At 40.6% G+C, this 19,978-nt stretch overlaps 3 protein-coding genes across 4 annotated transcripts; 1 reads left to right on the top strand and 2 right to left on the bottom strand.

Moving 5' to 3' along the window:
* Positions 1 to 166: 166 nt before the first annotated feature.
* On the bottom strand, positions 167 to 6,208 carry edc3 (enhancer of mRNA decapping 3 homolog (S. cerevisiae)). Of its 2 annotated transcripts, none has more exons than XM_040133989.1 (7): positions 6,082 to 6,208; positions 5,098 to 5,263; positions 4,753 to 4,979; positions 4,317 to 4,655; positions 4,078 to 4,231; positions 3,349 to 3,566; positions 167 to 3,212 (listed from the first exon to the last, which is right to left on the bottom strand). In XM_040133989.1, exons 1-7 carry the CDS (start codon positions 6,104 to 6,106, stop codon positions 2,878 to 2,880), a joined length of 1,464 nt encoding a protein of 487 aa, XP_039989923.1. In that variant the 5' UTR covers positions 6,107 to 6,208; the 3' UTR covers positions 167 to 2,877. The 2 variants fall into 2 exon arrangements, with proteins under 2 accessions (XP_039989923.1, XP_039989924.1); XM_040133990.1 differs by lacking the exon at positions 6,082 to 6,208 and adding an exon at positions 5,505 to 5,666.
* Positions 6,209 to 6,411: 203 nt separating this feature from the next.
* On the top strand, positions 6,412 to 14,780 carry LOC120792884 (protein Hook homolog 3-like). The gene is made up of 21 exons (XM_040132269.1): positions 6,412 to 6,890; positions 6,974 to 7,038; positions 7,123 to 7,402; positions 7,582 to 7,679; positions 7,765 to 7,900; positions 7,993 to 8,118; positions 8,277 to 8,402; positions 8,502 to 8,606; positions 8,730 to 8,903; positions 8,993 to 9,210; positions 9,302 to 9,566; positions 10,277 to 10,382; positions 10,544 to 10,586; positions 10,694 to 10,763; positions 10,865 to 10,938; positions 11,041 to 11,125; positions 11,273 to 11,360; positions 11,453 to 11,535; positions 11,620 to 11,718; positions 14,042 to 14,102; positions 14,482 to 14,780. Exons 1-21 carry the CDS (start codon positions 6,729 to 6,731, stop codon positions 14,697 to 14,699), a joined length of 2,682 nt encoding a protein of 893 aa, XP_039988203.1. The 5' UTR covers positions 6,412 to 6,728; the 3' UTR covers positions 14,700 to 14,780.
* Positions 14,781 to 14,917: 137 nt separating this feature from the next.
* Positions 14,918 to 19,398, bottom strand: syt18b (synaptotagmin XVIIIb). Its single transcript, XM_040132268.1, has 5 exons — positions 19,254 to 19,398; positions 17,614 to 18,632; positions 16,866 to 17,022; positions 15,730 to 15,890; positions 14,918 to 15,610 (listed from the first exon to the last, which is right to left on the bottom strand). Exons 1-5 carry the CDS (start codon positions 19,396 to 19,398, stop codon positions 15,464 to 15,466), a joined length of 1,629 nt encoding a protein of 542 aa, XP_039988202.1. The 3' UTR covers positions 14,918 to 15,463.
* Positions 19,399 to 19,978: the final 580 nt, after the last annotated feature.

Genomic DNA, 19,978 nt, shown 5'->3' with positions numbered 1-19,978 from the left:
ATCGTCAACGAGGCAATGTTTACAAAAACTCCCACATAAAAAAAAAAACAAGTGGTGATTTTTTTTTCCTTTTTTTATTGTTTCAATCTGCAGATATGACACAAGAGGACTGCACAGTATTTTTTTTTTTTTTTTTTAACACAAGAACCTTGACAATGTATTTCAATCCCAAAAGGAAACACTTATCCTGTCTAGACAAAAAAAAAAAAAAAAAAAAAAAAACCCCACTGGCTATTTAATGGGTGTTTTGCTGAACTGCAAACCGACCTTGCATGGACTACACACCCACTGCAGGTCGGTGAATTTGAAAGATGTAAACTGATTAAATCAATTTAAGGAAGCTTAACCTGCTTTTAAACGATTTCACTTTGAAAACAGGTCTTTCCCTATCAAAAGCCAGATCACCACACGGTTTCTGACCGCTCACAGTTCTTTAAGAAATAACACCTTTCATTGAGGGAATAGTATTATGTTCATAAAACTGCCATTACAGCAAAACAAGGAAGAGCCACGAAAACGTGTGGTTTCATGTCCCCCTGGCGGCCAAAGACAAACAAAACTCATCTTGTGTTCACATTCAGACTCTGGCTGATGTTTCCATGCCAGACTTGTCTCAACAGATGTGACGTAACACATCAGGCTAGAGGAATGTTGGAGAAAGGACAAAACATTTGTGCATGACAGTCATTTTCACTGAATCAGCGCAAAAACCCCGTGCAGACTAGTGTGTACATAGAAAAAGAAACAAATATAACTAGCATTTTTAATCCTCCTGAGATGTTAAACAAGCTAATGTGCGGACATAATACCACACCAAAAACCATGTCCCAAAGAGTGCTTGATTTGTAACCTCCCTGTAGCAAGTGTGGACTGTTTGAAATCAGCCTCTTCTAGATTACACTGACCTCAATGACACAGAACTCACCTCAGAATTAAGCAAATGCTGATGTTTGCAAGATGAATGTCCGAAAGAGGTCTGTTAAATTAACACAGCTGCCCCCATTCTGGACACACATCAAATATCAAATTAATGTGGTCTCGTGAAAGAACCAGCAAAGAGTTTGACTTTCATTGTCGAAAATAACTGGTATTACAGATGGCTCGGACCCCTCTTTCAAGGCCTCAAAAAGCAGCACCTAACAAGCAGCTATTCTCTTAAAGTATTTGAGTATTTCACAGTCTATGATTTAGTTGTACGGTCAATAACAGTAATAGTCGAATACATAAACAGGTATTCTCCAGGTTTAGCTCAAACTGGGGAGGGAAAAAAAAAAAAAAAAAAAAAAAAATTCTCAAAAATTTCTCGTCACAAAGACCCAAACTAATTGGTCCATAGAAGGTACTCGGTGCAGGATGGTGCATCTTGATCATTTTTTATGATTTCAGATCAAGACAATTCACATGAAAAATGCATTTGAATCTGACACACAAAGGATTCTCAATGTTTTGTCAGCCAACACAACTTTCATCAAAAAACTGACATTCTAACCCGACAGGTTAAAACACGTGATCATACGGTTTGAAATTTGAGGGACCATACCAGTGGTTTATTCCAAATCACAAACCAGCTACTGTGCTTTAGAAATTTAGATGTATTCTGTCTACTGTTCCAGGCATCCATTGGCTTCTATTCATTTCTGTAAAATTTGAAAAACTCTTAGCATACTCCCTAAAACATGCTCAAGTTGTGTTATCAACCCACCATCAAGTCTGCTTTCATTCTTGTCAGTAGAATGGGTTGAAAAAAGTTTTGTAATCAATTTGTGCTTCAACTGCATTACCACACAACTATAATACAACACTGACAAACTAACAGGAGACCGACTGTTCGCTGTGGGGGATTACACAATATAACTGAGTTTTAGAGTCCGTTAATTAATTTTTATACAGTACAGTAATGAATGAAAACCAAAAACTAGATGGAATTGGAAAAAAAAAAAAAACCTTGAAAGTTTCCGGTCCTAAACTTTTAATGACACTGGTATGGCCCTTCAGCTAATACCGTTTTACTAAGATTAAGTTACCAGACTTGTTCCCCCAAATCAACACTAAAAGGCAAGATTGCTAGAGGTTTTGCATGCTTTGTAACCTTATCGGAGCCCTTATCACCACAGCCTTATTTACCATGGACAAAAAAAACTGCTGGTGTCTGGATTCTCTCCAGTAGCTGCCCGTTTCAACACTGATTTAGTCCGAAAACACAGCATTACTCACATAAATGTAAAATATTCCACATTTGCTCAGATGAAATTTCTGATTCGAATGAAAATTCTATTCCTAATAAAATATCAGACAACATTTACTGAATGCTGCAAAGTATGTAAGGCTGTAAGCAAAGGCCATCAGCACTTTTAACATCGATGTAAATTGGATTTCGGTTTGCTCATCCAGATTAATGTAATAACATTGTATTTTCATGTATTCTATGGTGGATCTCTGTTTATTCACCACATGGCTTTGGAATGACGGATTACAATGGCATCCGGAAATGTTCCATTTTAAGTCAAAGATTGTCCTATTCAATTTAAAACTGAACATCGAGTGTACTTTTTAATAACCTAAAATATCTTGTAATATCATGTAAATACAGTGATATCTACATAATTGCTGAAGCCTGTAATTTTCATGACAACCTGTTTTTCCAATAACGATTTGAAAGCTTTTTCATTTTGTATCCATATACATTTAGTCCTTGTAGAACTAATGTACCAAACAGTTGTCCTTCTGTGTGAGGGAAAAGTTCCCGTTACATATTGAAGAGTTAGAAACTTAAGTGATAAACTGAAAAACAACTGAAGCTCTCTAATATAAGGCGCCCAAACCCAGACGGTCAAGGATGGTGAAAAATTCAATCTGTCATGCTGGCCTTCAGTCCAATTATGCAGAGTGGAGGGGGATGACAAATTTGCACCCAAAAGGAGAATGGTACTTGATCCCCACTTCCTGGAACACCTGGCGAGGAATACCTATGTCACACAGGTAAACCCTGCCCGCTCCCTCAGCCAGGGGAAGCGGGAGGCAAAGAGAGAGAGACCACTTGGCCTCAACTGCCTGAACCTGTCCACTGACAGGAGGGTCTAAGCTGAGTACTGGCGCTCGATTCTGGTTAGCCCAGTCTGCAGCTGCTCGGTACCAAGGCTGATCCATCAGGAACGTGTTCTCGTGGCAGTCCAGGCAGTTAATGATTAGGTCCACTGGGGTGTCTGGAAGGTCTGTAGAGTCCGAGAGAGAAATTGAAAAATCTCAAGTTATTACTTGACCAACAATACTGCAAAAGGTCAAAAAAAATGCATAAGTCATTTAGACTGCTACAAAAACAGACAGTCAAAATCAATAAAATATGCCTACCTCTGATACTTGACACCTGTTTTCCCCCAGTTTTGTTGAAGAGTGTGAGCTCACTGGTGACAGAGTCAAGCATCTTGACAAAATTTGGCAGAAACAGGATGACCTCCACTTCATGGTTGGCCAGGTGACGACCACAGCTGATGCCTTGAGCCCCCTGAACATGAGGGCCACACAGCAGAGCCACTGTGGGACGCTGGTGTAAATTTTTTGGAGTGAATCTGGAAGAAACATAATAAGACAAAACTATGCTGATTTCCTGATTTTGGTGCTCTCCAAGTACCAAATGCCAGTTAACTCATATTTGCAATATAAAATAATAAGGGTCACCATTAAAGAGTTTTCAAAATCGAAATGAAAGAGAAATAATGTAATAACTGTATGAATGAAAACAGACAAAATATATAAATATAAAAAAATAAGTAATGTACATCTTTAGAAACTCAGCTTAATAGTTTGATATGTTATTTCATTCTGCTTATTTTTCTGATTATTCATTTAATATTATTTATTTAGTTAGTATTGAACACTTGGAGTCTCTATACCACCAGATAACCAACATACACATATCTGATGTTTGGTCTTTACCTTTTTTTCAAACTTTGACCCTGATTGCCACTCTCTGACCATGAGCAAATTTAATAACATATAATGTCAGAGACTTGTATGTTGTTTTTGTTAACGTTGTTTGAATATTTGCCATGTGTGTCTAAGCAATCACTGCACGCTTACCTGTTGGGCCCACCCAGCAATGTCAGTGCCATCTGACTGGCACACACTCCAGTCATTTCAAGTCTTCGATCCAATGAAAGACCATGACGCTCAGCGACCGACAACAGTCGCTTGTGTAGCTCATAGGATATACTGGGTACAACAAGCCCAGAGTCTGTATGGAATAAAAGACACAAGTAGGTTACTTCAGATCATTTGCCCTCACTACCATTTGTTTCATTACAATATGAAACACTTACCAGTGCAGTATTCTTTGGCCCCGGGCTGCGGTACAGTAATCTGTCTATACACAATAGGTTTGGCCTCCAGGATGTTCTCATCGTGACGGTATCGTGAGGGTGTCTGCTCTTGTGGCGTCCCACGTGACCTTGCACCGTTACGGCGCTCTGATATGTCGATCTCTGAGAAAACTGCTGCTTTGTCAAAAAGAGCCAAGTTTCCTTCAAAATCAAAATCTGTGTCGAGGCCATCATCCACGCCATCCCCAAAACACTCATCATCTCTGTGCTTCAGCTGACCGTTCTTCACCCCGTTCTTTTTCGGTGTAACTTGGTTTGCCCCTCGACTACTAGATGACCCTGATGGGACAGTAAATACATAGTAAGTCTCTACACCACAGCAATCAACGGTAATATTTTGTTGTATTCGGATTGAGTTACACAACATTGCACTTACAGGAGTTGTGTCGTCGACGGAATCCTTTAGGCTGGCCAGGAACATCCAGATGACGCTCCCCATAGCTTTTAGAGCAGTGCTGAGGAGAGTTTACCTTCTCCTCAGACCTGGGGTCGCCCTTTGGGACCACAACTGGAGCACTGCTTGCCTTTGTAGATGCAGAAGAGCCGGTCCTAGCGCTGCCATTTCTGATATCTAAAATCTTTAGTTCCTTTATGTCAATAGCACTGCAGAAAAAAAATTGAGAAATTAACTGTAGTTGTGAAACAGATCAATATGCAAAAAAAAAAAAAAAAAAAAAAAAACAGCCCGGGGGGGGGCAAACAATTTGATGCTGAGCTTTACCTGAAAGTGACCTCGGGAACAGGGCACTTGACTCCATTATGGAAAGGCTGTCTTAAGGAGATGGTTTGACTGGACTGATCCACAGACGATACCTCTCCTTGATAGACTCCCAGTGTAGGCCCGCAGTTAATTGACACCAAGCTACCCAACCAATCCGCAGCCATGTCTGCACGATGTTTCAGAACAAAAGTTTTAATCTACCAATCTCTTGTTGAGATATGTAGTAACCACAACCTTTTCTGTTAAATCAATAAGTTAACTTTCTGACAGCAAGACATCGGAAATAGTAACTGCTCGATGCTAACTAATAATTCTGCTAACCGATAGCGCTAGCGTCGGCCTGTTATCCAGTTAAATTAGACGCAAACGCTGTATTTGATTAAAGACCTGGGGTTAAAGGGTTGTACCTTTTCGGAACTGATGCGAAGCAAACTCTTCAAGAACAAACGTGTTCTAAAGTGTAATGTTAAGTGCTGAAAGGTAAATCGATGCTCTCTCCAACTATTAGCTTTTTAGCTTCTTCAATGGCTAAAACCTTTTGGTGCTAGCGTCTGAATGACCACTTCCGGTTTCCGGGAGACGGCATGTTTCAAAATAAGAGCTTAAACTTGTTGTACTATGAACCCTGAAAATTTTAACCTACATGTAAATGAGCGAAAACTGACAAATGGATTAAGTTTTTAGAAGATTTAGCTACTGCTTTTGTTTTGTTCTATTATAAAGGCAGAGTCTTATGTAATGCTTATGACTATATGAGCATTAACTGGGATGTCTAGAACATTTTTGAAAGTTAGAGCAGTGCTTCTGAGTAATGCTCTAACTTGCTTTTGCAAAGAAAAAACTTTGGATTTAGTCAGTAACATGCAATATTTCACACTGATCTGTAGAGTAATAGCAAGCATATAGCCATGATGCTTTCTGACAACTCATGACATGCTTTCTTAACCCTTGGAGCTAAAATAAAAGCTGTTAAAAAACACTTACCTAGGAACATAATCAAATCACGCATTCTTTTCTCCCTCTGGCCCTAAAGGTAATCATAATCAATCATGATGCATTTACTGTCAAAAGTAATTAATCCAAGGAAAGCTATGTGTGTTACGATTACTGTTTGGGAGATGCTCTGAACAACTTATGTCAACAAACAGCCAGTCAGCAGACCAAGTGGGATCATGTGGAGTTACCACATGACCCGCCCACCCAACTGTGTCCTGTGTACACAGGTTACCATGGATACTCAGTTCAAAGGATGTAGCTGAACAGCTTGCAATCAAAGCTGTGTGGGGCTCACAAGCAGAGCAGGTGGGCATTGTCAGTGGACAGGAGAGGGTTTCTCCAGCAAGGTACCGTGTCATTCAGTGCAGACTACAGAAATCAGATTTAGTCGTAAACGGTGATACACTTTGATCAGACATGTTTGTAATTAGATATGGATATGGGTGTAATGAACAAATCTAGGTCAAACCAATAGTTTAGTATTTCACAGACACACTGTAATAACCATGCAGTGTTAAAGCTAGTTATTTACCATCAAACAAGCACTGGAAAAATCAAGACACATTATCCACCAGTTGCCACACACCCGAGCTGCCGCCTTTGTGTGAAAATCTATCCTTGTCACTTGGGCAAACATGTGGGGGGATGAGGATTGTAGCCTCTCCCATACAAAGGGAAGTGATAGTTTGGATCTAGGAAGACACACAAAGATGTTTAGACCCTCATGCAGAAGTTCAAGTCCATTTTCTCTCACGGACCTTGACATGTGGGACACCAAATCTCACTTTACAGCCACGGTAAGACCCAGACATGCTCTTTTTGTGGAAGAACAGGTTAACCAAGTTGCAGCTGTTTTAAAATGTGCATTTTTCTTTCTTAGACCTCAGCATGGAATGGTATGGAAACTGTCTCTGGGTCAGGGTTTCTGGCCAAAGTCAGCACAAGGTGAGGGGAAAAGTTAAAAAAAAACAGAGACACAGTAAAATTCATTTTAAAGTCAGGGCAGCTGATGTACTGTATGTGTTCCAGTACATCAGGCAGCACCAGTGGCTTCAGACAGAATGATCCAGGTCTAAAGAGGTGGCAGTCATTGTCCCATCAGGCACCTGAGGGTGCTACACGGTCTTTTCCTCCATCTCCAGGGGCTGAATTACAAAGTGCCCGAGGTGAAAGTAGCTTGAGACAAGCAGAGCTGGTGCAATGGCTGCAGGATGAGCGCATAGACACTCAGCTGGACCGGCTGAGGGCCAGAGATGCACAGCTGAGCTACAACATAACTACTGCACAGCTACTTGACATGAAATATAAGGTAAGTAAAACAGTATTTGAATGTCTATGGAAACAAATTCTATGGTCTACCTTTTTTTGCATTCTTCTCTCTCATTGCCACTGGTTGCTTTGAGTGGTTTCATAGTTTTTCTGCTTCAGATAGATGTTTGGTATTTGCTACAGTTGCACACAACATCCTTTCACCCGGTACTAACACAGCAGCTGTCAGAAGCAATGAGCACTCTTGAGCAGGAGAAGGAGGCAGTCGAATTATCCCGATTTGACAACAACCAACAGCGTAGAGAGCTCCATGAAAAGTGAGTGCAGCAAAAGATATGGAGAGGAAAATTTGAATGACTGTAGAAAAGATTTGACATTCCTCATGATAAATTCACTCACAAGGGTCCTAAAGCTGGAGAAGGAGCTGCTGCAAATGAGGTCTACTTTGGACAGAGGTGGCATTGATCAACCAACTGAAAGAACTCCTGGTTCACTTAGCAAAACATTACCAGTAAGCCAAGAAGACTTGAACAGACAGGTATGTTATCTTTATGTATTATGTTGTAAATAATGTTTTATTCCGTGTGTTCTGTTAGTCACACATTGCTTTTACATTTGTGTTTAATTAAGGGGAAGCCGGAGGTTGACACAGAGCTGTGCAAGCTGAGAGAGGCTCTGAAAGAGGCTGAGACAAAGGCAAAAACAAAAGAAGAAGAGCGAAACCAGGCACTCCAGCAACTCCAGACTTCAAATGAGGTCAGTTTAAAAATATAAGAGGGAAATATCAAACTCTACTGTCAGATTGTTTTATAAAAACACAAACTTACACTCCAGTAGTATGTTGCACTGCCATTTTTTACTTCTGCCCATATTTATGCCTTTAGGCTGATTGTCTTTTGTTCCTGTGTATCTAGACACAGAGGACACTGTTGAGTCAAATAGAGGAGATGAACCAGAGGCTCAGCCAAGCTGTATCAAATCACTCTGATGTGCAAGAACAGCTGAGTGAAGCTAACAACAAAATCAGCCAAGGCTGCCTGGTGGGTTGTTGTCTCTGATTATGTATTATCTCATCCAACATGATAAAACACTTACATGAACAATTACACCATGAAAAGCATCTTTCTAACTTTGCTCAGGAAAAAGCCATCTTGTCAACTCAAGTGCTAAAGCTGGAGGATAATACAAAAGAGCTGAAAGCCAAACTGACAGTGGCTCTGTCTGACAAAGTTCACCTGATCAAGGTATCAGAAATAATCTCTTCTGAGCCTTAGCTACAATGTAAGAGACATCTGAGATCAAAATGTCATGTTTTGGTAGTATGACTAGGGGTTTGTTTGTCCTTTTTTTGCATGATGCTTGTATAGGAAAGAGCAGATCTGCACCAGAGGGCTCATGTCCTGGAGCTCTATCTGAAGAGGACACAACGAAGTTCAGAGGTCTTTGAGATCCATGACCATCTGGCTAATGAAGAGTCTCACAACTACAAACAGGATCAGGAAAATGTTCTTACAAAGGATGGATCAAAGGCTCTCAGAGAGGTTGAAAGCTTTACTGGTCACTTTTTTTTTTAAAGTTTAATCTTTTCTGAATTCTTTATTAAAGTATCCGTATTGTGTCTTTACACCAGCTAAATGAAAAGCTGACATGTGAGCTTGAAATGATCAAACGGAAGCTAGAGATATCACAGTCTCAGCTACAGCAGCTAACAGCAGAGAGGGCTGTCATCACCAAACAGATCACAGATCTGGAGACAGCACGCTCTGAGTTGATCAGACAAAAAGAGGAACTGCTGAGCAAAATGAAGGAAGGTGGACATGAGATGAAGGAAAAGTGCAGCCAGCTCAGGTGAGATGGTAAACAAATGCTCTTCTTCAGTATACTGAAGATGTAGTACAATTATCCTCTCTTCAATGAAACCCTCAAATTATTCATCCAGGAAATCTGTGGAAGTTTTGGAATTAGAAAAACAGAAGCTGCAAAATCAGTGTCTGTGTTTGGAGGCTGAGGTCCGCGAGAATGAGGAGAAGCTAAACCTGTTGGAGAAGGAGTATCGGAAACAAGATGCAGTTAAAGTCCAAAACATCGAGGAGCTAATAGCTGTGGCCTCACACTGGGCTGAGAAATGGCAAAAGGTGGCTTTGACCCTACAGTCCACACAAGAGGAGCTAGAAGAACTCAAGAAGAACAACTCCGGAAATGAAGTAAGAATATCCCTTTACCACTCCCTTAAACATCCCCTCCAGACATGTATAAATAATCATTTGTGTCTGATATTTTTATTCACGAAAAAGTTTTATTTCATTAAAGGGTTTTAAAACTACATCTCCTTCTTTTCTCTCATTGAAAAATCCAGAATAGATCATCTGTGTTAGACTCAGATTTAAACTCTGCACATACATCCTTCTGCACGGTGAATGTCAAGCATCCAAGTGAAATAACAATGAACCAAACACACACAAACACACACAAAAAAAACTGTCCTGCTGCGTATTAAGATGCATCTAGATTTCAAAATCAAACTATTTAATTTCAGCTCAAAGAGGAAGCTATGCAACTGGCTACTGAGGTTGAAAAATTTAAGACAGAGGACCAGAAAGAGAAGTGAATCAATATGCAGTATATATAGATATTTAAAATCAGTGTATCCAATATAATTAATTGATGCCTAAATCACACATCTTGTTTTGAGTATACATATAATTTCCTACCTAGAGAAGAAATTGAGAATCTGCAAAAAGTACACAGCTAGAATGGAGACAGGGCTGACCAAGAACACGGCAGTATATCCCTGAAAAGATTTTACATGAGCTTTTTTTTCTCAGTGTTAGGGCACTTAGAAGTTGTAATGATTGAAGATGTGGTAGATATAGACGGGTTATAAAACTATACACTTTTTTTTTTTTTCATACAGAGGGAATCTGACTCACTGCTGAGGGTTGAGCTTGACACATGTAAACAGGAGCTGGAGCTGGTCGGGAGCAGGAGTCAGGTGCTGCTTCACAGATATGAGGTTGAAGGTAAAGGCGAATGTATTTGCCGGCAGTCTGTGTCAGCTGCAAATATTCTCAACAAGATTAGTGCTGTGAGTGTTGCAGGCACACAACTCCAGAGAACAGGGTGTTATTTTATTCTTTAAACACAAGGGGGCGTTGACCCTACCGTGACCTTGTCTTTGCAGGTGGTGAAACTGTGCTGAATCGGGATAAAGAGACCTTGACAGAGTGAGTGGATTTTGATGAAATTTTCAATTTCATATGCACTGTCAGCAAATGTTCAAAATCAAATTCTCTGATCTGTCTCTTTATCGCATACTCTATCTGTTTATCAGCTTATCAGAATCCCCTTTGTTATGGGAGCCACCATCAGACTCCTACAGCTGCCAAATCAAATCCCCGCAGGTAACAAGATATTATATATTGATGTGTTTTTCATGCACACATGTATTCAGAGTAAATATTTTGGGCATAAACTAATGACAGTTAACTTTCATGATTAATAGGTGTGTATACAAAGCAGTGAGGTTCAAAGGCTGAAGGAAAAACTGTCAGAAAGAGAGAGGGAACTGAAGGAAAAGTAAGCTTTTTTTAACTTCTTGAACTGAACTCTCCATTAAATGGTTTAAAAGGATGAATGACCAGTTGAGTATGTAACAGGTTTTCATCCATACTGTTTTAGGGAAGATGCTTTGAAGAGTCTAGAGAGGCTGAGAGAGTGGGAAAAAACTGAGGCTCGGATCAAGTTTTCTGCTCTGGAGCTCAAGGTACAGTCACTACAACCTGATCAAACTATATAATCACATACACATATGATATCTTTAACCACCTGTGAACCAGCAGGTGTGTTGAGAGGTGAATTCGCCAGCGCATGTCCTCTCCCTCGCTCTTCACATCTCTGTTTTTCATAAAAGTTCATGAAAAAGGCCTCTGAAGACAGTCAAGATGGTGAGGGCCGATCGAATGTCTCAACCACTGACTCACTGCGGATCCAGCTGGAAGGTATGAGCCTGCTTTTGAAAGGACTTCTGATGATATTGTACTAATTTTCTCATTGGTTCAGCTCCAAAACGTCTTCATACAAATATTTTCAGAGAACAGGAGGAGGGCAAATCAGCTGCAGCAGGAGAAAATGCTGGCAAACCAGAAGCTTCAAACACTAAAGCAGATTTACTCGGTAAAATTCATAAAAGGGACACCTCCAAAGATAGCCTACTGCGGTGGTGATGAATATAATAAATGACAGATGCCTTGTTCGCAGGTTAAAGATGAGAAACCGCCTGTTGATGCCAGGAAGGATAAAACTGTCTGTGCAGTTAATCTAGAGACAGTCCAGCATAGGAGAATGGTCCCTGAGCAGGTATATACTGTATAACACCAACATGATTTCAGTTCGCCTTTTTTTCATCCAGCAGCGTGGCTCTGGATGCCAGTGTCAGTCACTCCGTCCACCGCTTTGGTTCAAACTGAAATATTGCAACAACTTTTAGATGAATTACCCATAAAATTTTATACAGACATTCATGGTCCCCAGAGGATGCATCCTACCGACTTTGCTGATGGCACCAACACAAGGTTGATAGTTGTGGTTTTGAATGAAATGTCTCAACAACCACTGGATGGATTGCCATGACATTCATGTTCCCCTCAGGATAACTTGTATAATAGAATTCATCTTCTATCTTCTATCATGCCATCATCGTCAATTTGTCAAATTTATTGAACAAATTTGGTCATGAAATACCTACGAAACGAATGACATTCCCATTAGCCTCAGCTATACTTTGTGTTCAGTGCGAAAGTGCAATGGTGGAAAAAAAAAGTAAATACATTTTCTCAATTATTGTACTTATGCACAGTTTTGACGTACGTGTAGTTTACTTAAGTAGTTCAATTTTCTGCTATATTATACGTAGTTTTACTCCTCTACAATTCTGAGGCAAATATTGTACTTTCTACTCCACTACATCTTTAGTTACACGTTACTTTGCAGATTCAGATTTATAACACAAATATGATCAACCAATAAACAATGATGTTCTATTATAGCTTAAGACAGGATAATGACTTAATTGGGGAAATTCTCCAGTTTCCTTGCAATAAATAAAGTAATGAATAGTAACCCCACCAAATCGGCTGCAACATTGAAATGATGTTAAGGCAACATTAAGGCATCAACAATTATAATCCAATAATATACATTATTCTGAAATGGGCCATTCTGCATGATTATTTATGCGAGCTAACAGGCTAAACTGCGAGTGACAAAGGTAAACATCACATTCTATACATTTTCATGTTAGCATTGTTATTGTGAGCATGTTAGCAGGCTGACATTAGCATTTAGCTCCACTGTAAACCTCTGTGCTTGAGACCAGCCATGTACGGCTGCCAGTGTGGTTAACTTGTGTCTTGTTCTTTACCTGTTGTAAATCATAATGGGAATATACAACAATATATATATAAAACTGGAACGTCCTCACCTCCAGCCTGGTCTCCCACATCTAAAGTTGTAAGGGTAAGAATTGAAAAATGATATGAATCCTGGCAGCAATGAAATGGACTACACTAACAGCCTCGAAGATTCTACACACAGAACTCAAGTTGTGTGTTAATATTCATTCAGACTGCAGTGGACAGGTGGGGCTGGCAGCAGAGCTCAGGTTTGATGCAAGTGTTGGAGGAGGACGAGGAGGGCAGTGACCTGCCAGGAGTGGAGGAGGGAGGCTCATGCCGAGGAAAACCTCCACAATCAGGGACAGCTGGTTAGGAGTGCGTAGATCACAGAAACTGGAGGTGTTACCAAGTCGAAAAATCAATGAAGAGACCCCCCTTACACAGGCAGTGTATACGTGCATGTGCCCACTTTGTCCATATGTACCTCAAAACTCTGACCCTCGCTTTCAAGAGCACCAGCTAAATGACAAAAACATTAACATAAACCTCCGGCCAACACACCACTCAAAAGATTCCCTATATTTATCCGGCTGCATGCTACTATGTTTCAGAGATGATGTATTAGCATCTGCAACTGTTGCAAATTAATATCATTAATGACATAATAATGGCACACAGATCATGAAATTAACAGAGCTACGCCCACATTCATTCATTACATATACACACACACAAGTACAGACAGCACTAATCCCAGCTTCTGCTTTAATCAAAGAGCATACAATACATGGGGAGGGGTGCGAGCCTCGCTGCAGAACCACTTAAACTCCATGTGAAACTCAGTTCAGTTCTAATCTCACATATGACTCTTTCTACTCGGTAAATAATCGGATTTGAAGCTGAGGAGTGAACCGCTCAACTGGAACACATCTGACTCAATCGTAAGAGGACGGGAAAGAGTTACAGTATGTCAATGTCTTATACTGAAGGCCTGGGACTACCACTGTATGATAACATAGAGGTCATTAGTAACATCCAGACATAGTATGAAAAACACTGCTCCAAAACATTTAAAATCCTGAGTTGTATTATGTATTAATAAATGCAGTCTTTACATTTGAAATTACATGAAAACAGTAACAATTGATGAATTGCAAATTTTGTTTTATAAAAACTACATTGTAAAAGTCCTTTGCACTCTTTTGATCTATTCTAGCTGCTACTAATAAAGGTAGAAGAATTGAACTAAAAAAAAAAAGACCTGAAACCATTCTCTCCTCTGCCAGATGTCAGGTGTGAGTCGCGCAACAAGCAATCTGAAGGCAAGAAATGAGAATCTGCTGCCAGGTGAAAATGTGCATGAATCAGTATAATCAGTAGTGTAGACATGTTTGCTATATTCTGTGTTGTGTTTACAGTTTGAACCCATGGGAGACACTACAGGATTCTTTATTATTCTCAGACAGGGACAGAACCAGAAATGGCCATTACCAAATGGACTAAAAAATATGGAGCATGTTATTTAATAAAGCTACTTTTATCAATACTGATAATCTTCATTGGTGTCCCTGCTGAAGTAATTCAAAGTGCCTGCTTTGAATTAATTTGCCTTCTTTATCGACCTTTGGCTTCTATCTTCTGCATGTGTAGAGTACTTATTAGATTTGACATTCTGAATTACGGATCTTGTTCTAATTATGTTACCCCTGATTTCTTTTGATGTAAGCCGTAAGGTTCAAGCAGCCAATCCAGGATCTTCACACTGCAGCAGAAAAAATTTCAGGCAAATCTTCGGATGCTGAAGTGCCAATCCTAGCTCACTGTTCAGATGAGTGTGACCTGCAGCGGAGGACACCTTCCCTCTATCCTGATGGAATATTCCAGGCAGAGCTTGTAGATATCAGTAGCCCCGATGAAGATGAAGAGGAGGGAGAGGACAAATGAGGTGTTTTCGTGAAAACTTGCATTTGGCAAGACTTGCTATATCCGAGTCTATACATTGACAGGTCATTAGAGGGCGCTGCACCATCCAGCTTTGTACCTTTTAGTTTATACTTTGTTTTTTTTAAAACTCAAATGAAATGTTAATAAAAGCCACCAGGCTACCTCAGGCAAAAGTGTGTTTTTATTTATATGACATGATATGGTTCCTCACATCATTTATACATTCAGAAAATCCTACAGCCAGCAAGATATCTCAAATGTGTCTCAAAAGAACTGTTAAATTACAAATATACTATACATGAGAGTCTTTAAAGTACATTTGTGTGTGTCATGTTACTCACACATCAAATAAATGTTAAAGTGTATTTTAGTCACAGGAAGTGAACACTAGAGTATCCGTATTTCTAGGTTCAATTATCTATATGTTTTTCCTGTGTTTACTGATATAACAGCCTGTTCTAGGTAACATTTTACAAATACATAATTGTATTATAAGCCTACAAACTCTGAACTTACATTGTGTTGTTCCACAAGTCACTTTGTGCACTTACAGTACTGTCCCATAGCAGAATTCACAGGTTGATTCATTGAAATAAGGCCATTTTTAAAGATTTTATTGATTGGTGCTCAGAAATCCATCCATTAGAACTGTAGTGTCAGTAAACACAGTCAACATCAGCTGTGACCACTTCATGTCAAGTTCACACAGTGTGTTAGGTTCCACTGATCACAAAAAAGTTTTCAAGCACATGTGTGTCAAAGCTCTACAGTGGTTCTGGTTGGACATTGTGCCAGCGTGCCTGCTCCACCGGCAAGCTACACATGTCCCTCCAATGAGCACGGCCTGCATCTGCAGCCTCTGCACCGATGAGGACTCGACCAAGAACTTTACCATCTGAATGGACCTGACTCTGTCACATAAGAGAAGAGAAGAAAATGAAATTCACAGGGTGGTTACAATACAAATGAATGCAGTTATTCACATAATACAAATTACTGGAAAACTGTGAGCTCCTGAAGCGATCTTTACCTGCGTGATTATGAACTCGAGCACGAGGGGCAGCTCACCGATGTCTCCATGAGGAAGGTCAAACAGGAATGAAGTATTCCACACAGTACAGGGGCCTCCTTTAGTTTCCCTGCTGCTGATCACAGTTCCCTCATGATGCAGATTGATCACCACCTGGTATTCTGTACACAGAAAGTGTGGAGAAAGAAATCAGTGGTCAAATAAAAAATTAAACATGAAAACTGAGGTCCAAAAGGAATCGGGAAAGAAACAACTTTCTCATTATTTACAAATCAAGAAAATTAGAAACAGTAAACAGTAAGACAATACTATATGATGGTATGACAGGTGTAAAATTCAACAGTAGTCCTTACTTGTGTTGACATACCACAAAGAACAAAAATAAGCTTTTTTCATTTGTGATATTGTCCTGTCTTTTTTCTCTTTTTTTGTTGTTGTCACAGACTAGCACATAGTTTTAATCCATCAGTGTCTCTGTATTAGTTTAGTTCTGTATTTAGATATAAAACACACCATCAAAAGGTGGAAATGTTGAAAAATCCCATCACACACAAAATTCTCCTGTAAATACAATATTAGGTATGATCAAGCAGAACATGGAGCTAGAACTTCTGTCTTTAGTCATAGTAATACAGTCCTGTCTGCTCTATGTTATATAAATATTCATGGGCAAATACTTTCAGGATCTAATGTAAAACAAAAAGAGATTATCTTATATCATACTGCGCATGAAACAGATATCATAAAATCTAATGGCTCTGTGTGCAGGATGTGCTTGTCTGCAGTAAAAATAATGGCTAGACATGCTAATGCAAACAAAGATTAGATCTGTCAGATCAGAGTTCCAGAGGAGATTGGAACATTTTCCTGTGGATTGTGAATAGTGAAGGATTAAACCACAATGTCATTAAAAAAGAGGGATGATCTCCTGCTGCATTTGGATCCTGTAAGACATCATTTAATCCCCTAAACATTAAAAGCAAACATAGGGAATTAGTTTACCTCTGCCCCGAAAGGCAAAAGTTAGTTCTGTCCACGCATGCTTACATAACGCCTCTATGCATGATGTCCTTATGGGCTCTCTAAGTCAAATACAGATTTTGTCAAATTCACGTGACAACAAATGCTAGTTTTACCTGTCGCTGCAGACGTTTGAATGAGTTTGTCGAGGTTATCTGCTCTAAGGACCGTGGTTTTGATGCGGTGGGCCAGAGTCTGATACTGAAGCAAAATGAAGATCTGTGGAGGACAGCTAAGCCCCTTACACACTGGTGCATCCTGGGAGATCAAACTCTGCAGTCAGATGGCAAAAGTTCAAAGAGCAGAGAGTGAACCTCAATCAGGAGGAAATGCAGCATGAGGCTTTTGCTTTGTAGCACACTGAAACCACAAAAATTAACAAAGAAAAAGAATCCATACGTAATCACGTATCTACTACGTAACAATACTGACCACATACATTAAGATGACTTGTCCGCTACACAGCAAAACAAAAAAACAAACAACACAACGCATTACAAAGAAATACTCTAAATTTGCCTCCATTTTGTCACCTTCTAACTTGTTTCAGCAGATCATTTTAACCAGTAACCTTCATGCAAGGCTGGATGACCAACCACAGCAGGCAACTGCCTCAGACCTGCAGGGGCCCCCAAACCCCCAGGTTCACTTTATAATAATAATAATAATCTGTATAGAGCTTGAATTTAAAGCTTGAATGTTAATTTACGCCTAAACTTAAGTTTTAAAAGGGCTCAAAAGGGGGGCCAAAAGAGGCCCAACAATACAGTTTTGGTTCTTGGCTTCCTAACAGATTAATCTGACCATACCTTTGTTTATCCTGAAAATAATGTGCTCACAGATATTATTTCAATACACCACTACCTTTTTTAGTTTCCACATGTTTGGGTTAAGTTCTTTCCTGAAGTGAAACGGATGCTCTGCTCTCCAGTCTTTTCCTCCACATTCAGCCTCCAGTTCACCCAGTGCGGTGCCTCCCAGGCTGTGTGGTTCCCGAGTGTATACAGCTGTTCTGAGAGTACACCTCTGGAGCTCATTCTCAGAGCTCACCTTCAAAAGCAGCGACAGGCTGTGTGGCTCAGTGCTGAGGCGGCTCTGGAAGGAGGCTTGTATAGGAGAGGGGTACAGAGGCGGCAGGCTGCCCAGCACAGTCACGTCCTCCAGTCTGTGAGGTGTCCCACTGAGGCTGAGGACAGTGACTGCCAGGGTTTGCTGCTCTGGAGAGAAGGCCATAGTGAAATGGAGGCAGGGCTTTGGTGATATTGGCTGTTTGCAGCTGGCACTGGAGCCATAGCTCTGTGTAGCTAGTGGTATTGGTTCTTCAGGCATAGAAGTAGAGACACCACTGGGGCTGGTGAGCCGGCTGTGTTCACTATAAGATATACTATGCCCAGTGACGCTGCAGCGCCTCTGCAGAGCCTTACATGTTTTGGAAAATAGTCCCAGTTTGGGAAATGTAGGCAGGGAAGCATGGCTGGGATCTATGGGTTTATAAAGGGGTGACGTTAGCGGTGGTGTGCTGAGACGGCGCAAGGAAAAATAAGGCTTTGGCTGCTCCTTCCGTTCAGAGGCAGCTTGAGCTCGATTAGGAAATGGCAGAGAGGTAAATTCACCCTCTGAAGGCGCAGGGCTAGTGAATGTGGAAGGATATTCCATCATATCTTCATCCAGCTCTTCGTATTGATGCCTGGATGCTGTTGTCACTGCCGAGGGAGGTGGGTTCTGGGCAAAGGTCACAGGTTCAGCAGGAGCCGGTGCTGCGGTCACAGGATTTTTATCTTTCACTGGACAAATCTGACTTTTCCTCCAGCACAGAATACATCCCAGGATCAAACAGAGACAAAAGATGATCAGTCCAACCAAAAGAAGAATTTGGAGGTGAACTGCAGACATAAGAGAGAATAATAAGGCCAGTCAAGTGGCAGCAGTCTAGAAACTGTTTTAATTTACCCTCATGCAATCCCCAGTTTACATAACACACTACATGAACTCTTATACCCCCTGTGCCTGAAAGCACAGACCACGTGCTTTATATTTAAGTACTGTTAAAGGATTGGTTCTCATTTTTTCAAGTCTGTCTTAAAACAATATTCACATGTCACACTGGCCGTAACGAGACCCCTTCCTAGCATGATTACATTTGAAGAGAGATGGGGGACAAAATCCACAATCCTTGATCTGTGTAGAAATGCATCATAGCATAAGGCTTCAGTCATACAAAGTGATTATCTTCCAGAGTGTTTCCCTCTGGATACGCACTTGATTTGTCAGACTGATGATGCCTCATATTAGCTTTGGTTTCATGCATTTTTTTGTAAAGAACGAGGACCATGGATTTTGTCCCCTATCACTTACGCTGGAATCATGTTAGGAAGAGATCTCTTCATAGTCACTATAGACAGGAGGAATGTTTGCAGTGACCAGTAACTCTGTTAATGTACTTATAGGCATATGTGTATTGTTTTAGAATTGGAAAAACATGAACCTGTCCTTTAAGACCATACCTTCTAGTTGTTTGGTAAAGAGAACCTGCACCAGAAGCCAGAAGAAGAGTATGACCATGATGCCCTCGATCATACCCTTACAGCAGAAGAGCAGCACAGACTGCCAGAGAGGCTGACCTGGGTACTCCTCATCATGGTAAGGCATGGTGCCAACAGTGAGCTGAGAGTCTGTAGAAGGCCTTCCTAAAGAAATGTCCACAGAAGCACAGAGAACCCAGTAAAGACGATCATTTGTCTTGGAGATATCTCCCCACGTATTTCTGCTTCAGAGGGTCAATAAGAGCCATTGTTTTGGGGTGCCAGAGTCACAATGGCACAAAAACACCTGTATCCCGTGAAAACATCTTGAACATTTAGAATCAGAAGTTTCAGGTATGGGCAACAAAATATGCAGTAACACCTGCACATTACATGATATCCCCAGATTCCATAAAAACGACCTCTCATTTAGGATGGACCTCCTTCCACAAGTTATAGTCAAGCAGTCCTATACAGCTGTAAGTCTGTTCCCCTGTTCAAAGCTGGAAGGTCATCCTGCTGTCCTAACTTTCTACATGCAGTGCATTCCAGTCTTTATCCTGGGACAGTGATCCCCTCATCTGCAGAGTGACTTGACCAGTATTATTCCTCCCTGGCGGGCGGGGACCGTGGGCGGAGATATCCACTCTCATAATACCTCTCAATTGTGCCTGTAGCATCTTTCTTCTGCACTGTTCCAGATGCTG

Source organism: Xiphias gladius, chromosome 8, assembly GCF_016859285.1.
Source record: "Xiphias gladius isolate SHS-SW01 ecotype Sanya breed wild chromosome 8, ASM1685928v1, whole genome shotgun sequence".
In the NCBI taxonomy this organism is placed as follows: Eukaryota; Metazoa; Chordata; class Actinopteri; order Istiophoriformes; family Xiphiidae; genus Xiphias; species Xiphias gladius.
Note: the sequence above shows the minus strand (reverse complement) of the source record. Positions and strands in the feature narration are given on the sequence as shown.

What these genes read in the sequence shown, in the direction of transcription:
- edc3 (XM_040133989.1), bottom strand. Translation starts at nt 6,106, where the DNA reads ATGCGTGATTTGATTATGTTCCTAG. An exon ending in TGATTTGATTATGTTCCTAG is followed by an intron (nt 5,264 to 6,081) that starts GTAAGTGTTTTT and finishes AACATCGTGCAG; the next exon opens with ACATGGCTGCGGATTGGTTG. An exon ending in GGCCAAAGAATACTGCACTG is followed by an intron (nt 4,232 to 4,316) that starts GTAAGTGTTTCA and finishes TATTCCATACAG; the next exon opens with ACTCTGGGCTTGTTGTACCC.
- LOC120792884 (XM_040132269.1), top strand. Translation starts at nt 6,729, where the DNA reads ATGTGGGGGGATGAGGATTGTAGCCTCTCCCATACAAAGGGAAGTGAT. An exon ending in ACTGCGGATCCAGCTGGAAG is followed by an intron (nt 11,361 to 11,452) that starts GTATGAGCCTGC and finishes AAATATTTTCAG; the next exon opens with AGAACAGGAGGAGGGCAAAT. An exon ending in CACTAAAGCAGATTTACTCG is followed by an intron (nt 11,536 to 11,619) that starts GTAAAATTCATA and finishes CCTTGTTCGCAG; the next exon opens with GTTAAAGATGAGAAACCGCC.
- syt18b (XM_040132268.1), bottom strand. Translation starts at nt 19,398, where the DNA reads ATGCCTTACCATGATGAGGAGTACCCAGGTCAGCCTCTCTGGCAGTCT. An exon ending in ACATGTGGAAACTAAAAAAG is followed by an intron (nt 17,023 to 17,613) that starts GTAGTGGTGTAT and finishes ATCTGACTGCAG; the next exon opens with AGTTTGATCTCCCAGGATGC. An exon ending in TCAAACGTCTGCAGCGACAG is followed by an intron (nt 15,891 to 16,865) that starts GTAAAACTAGCA and finishes TTCTGTGTACAG; the next exon opens with AATACCAGGTGGTGATCAAT.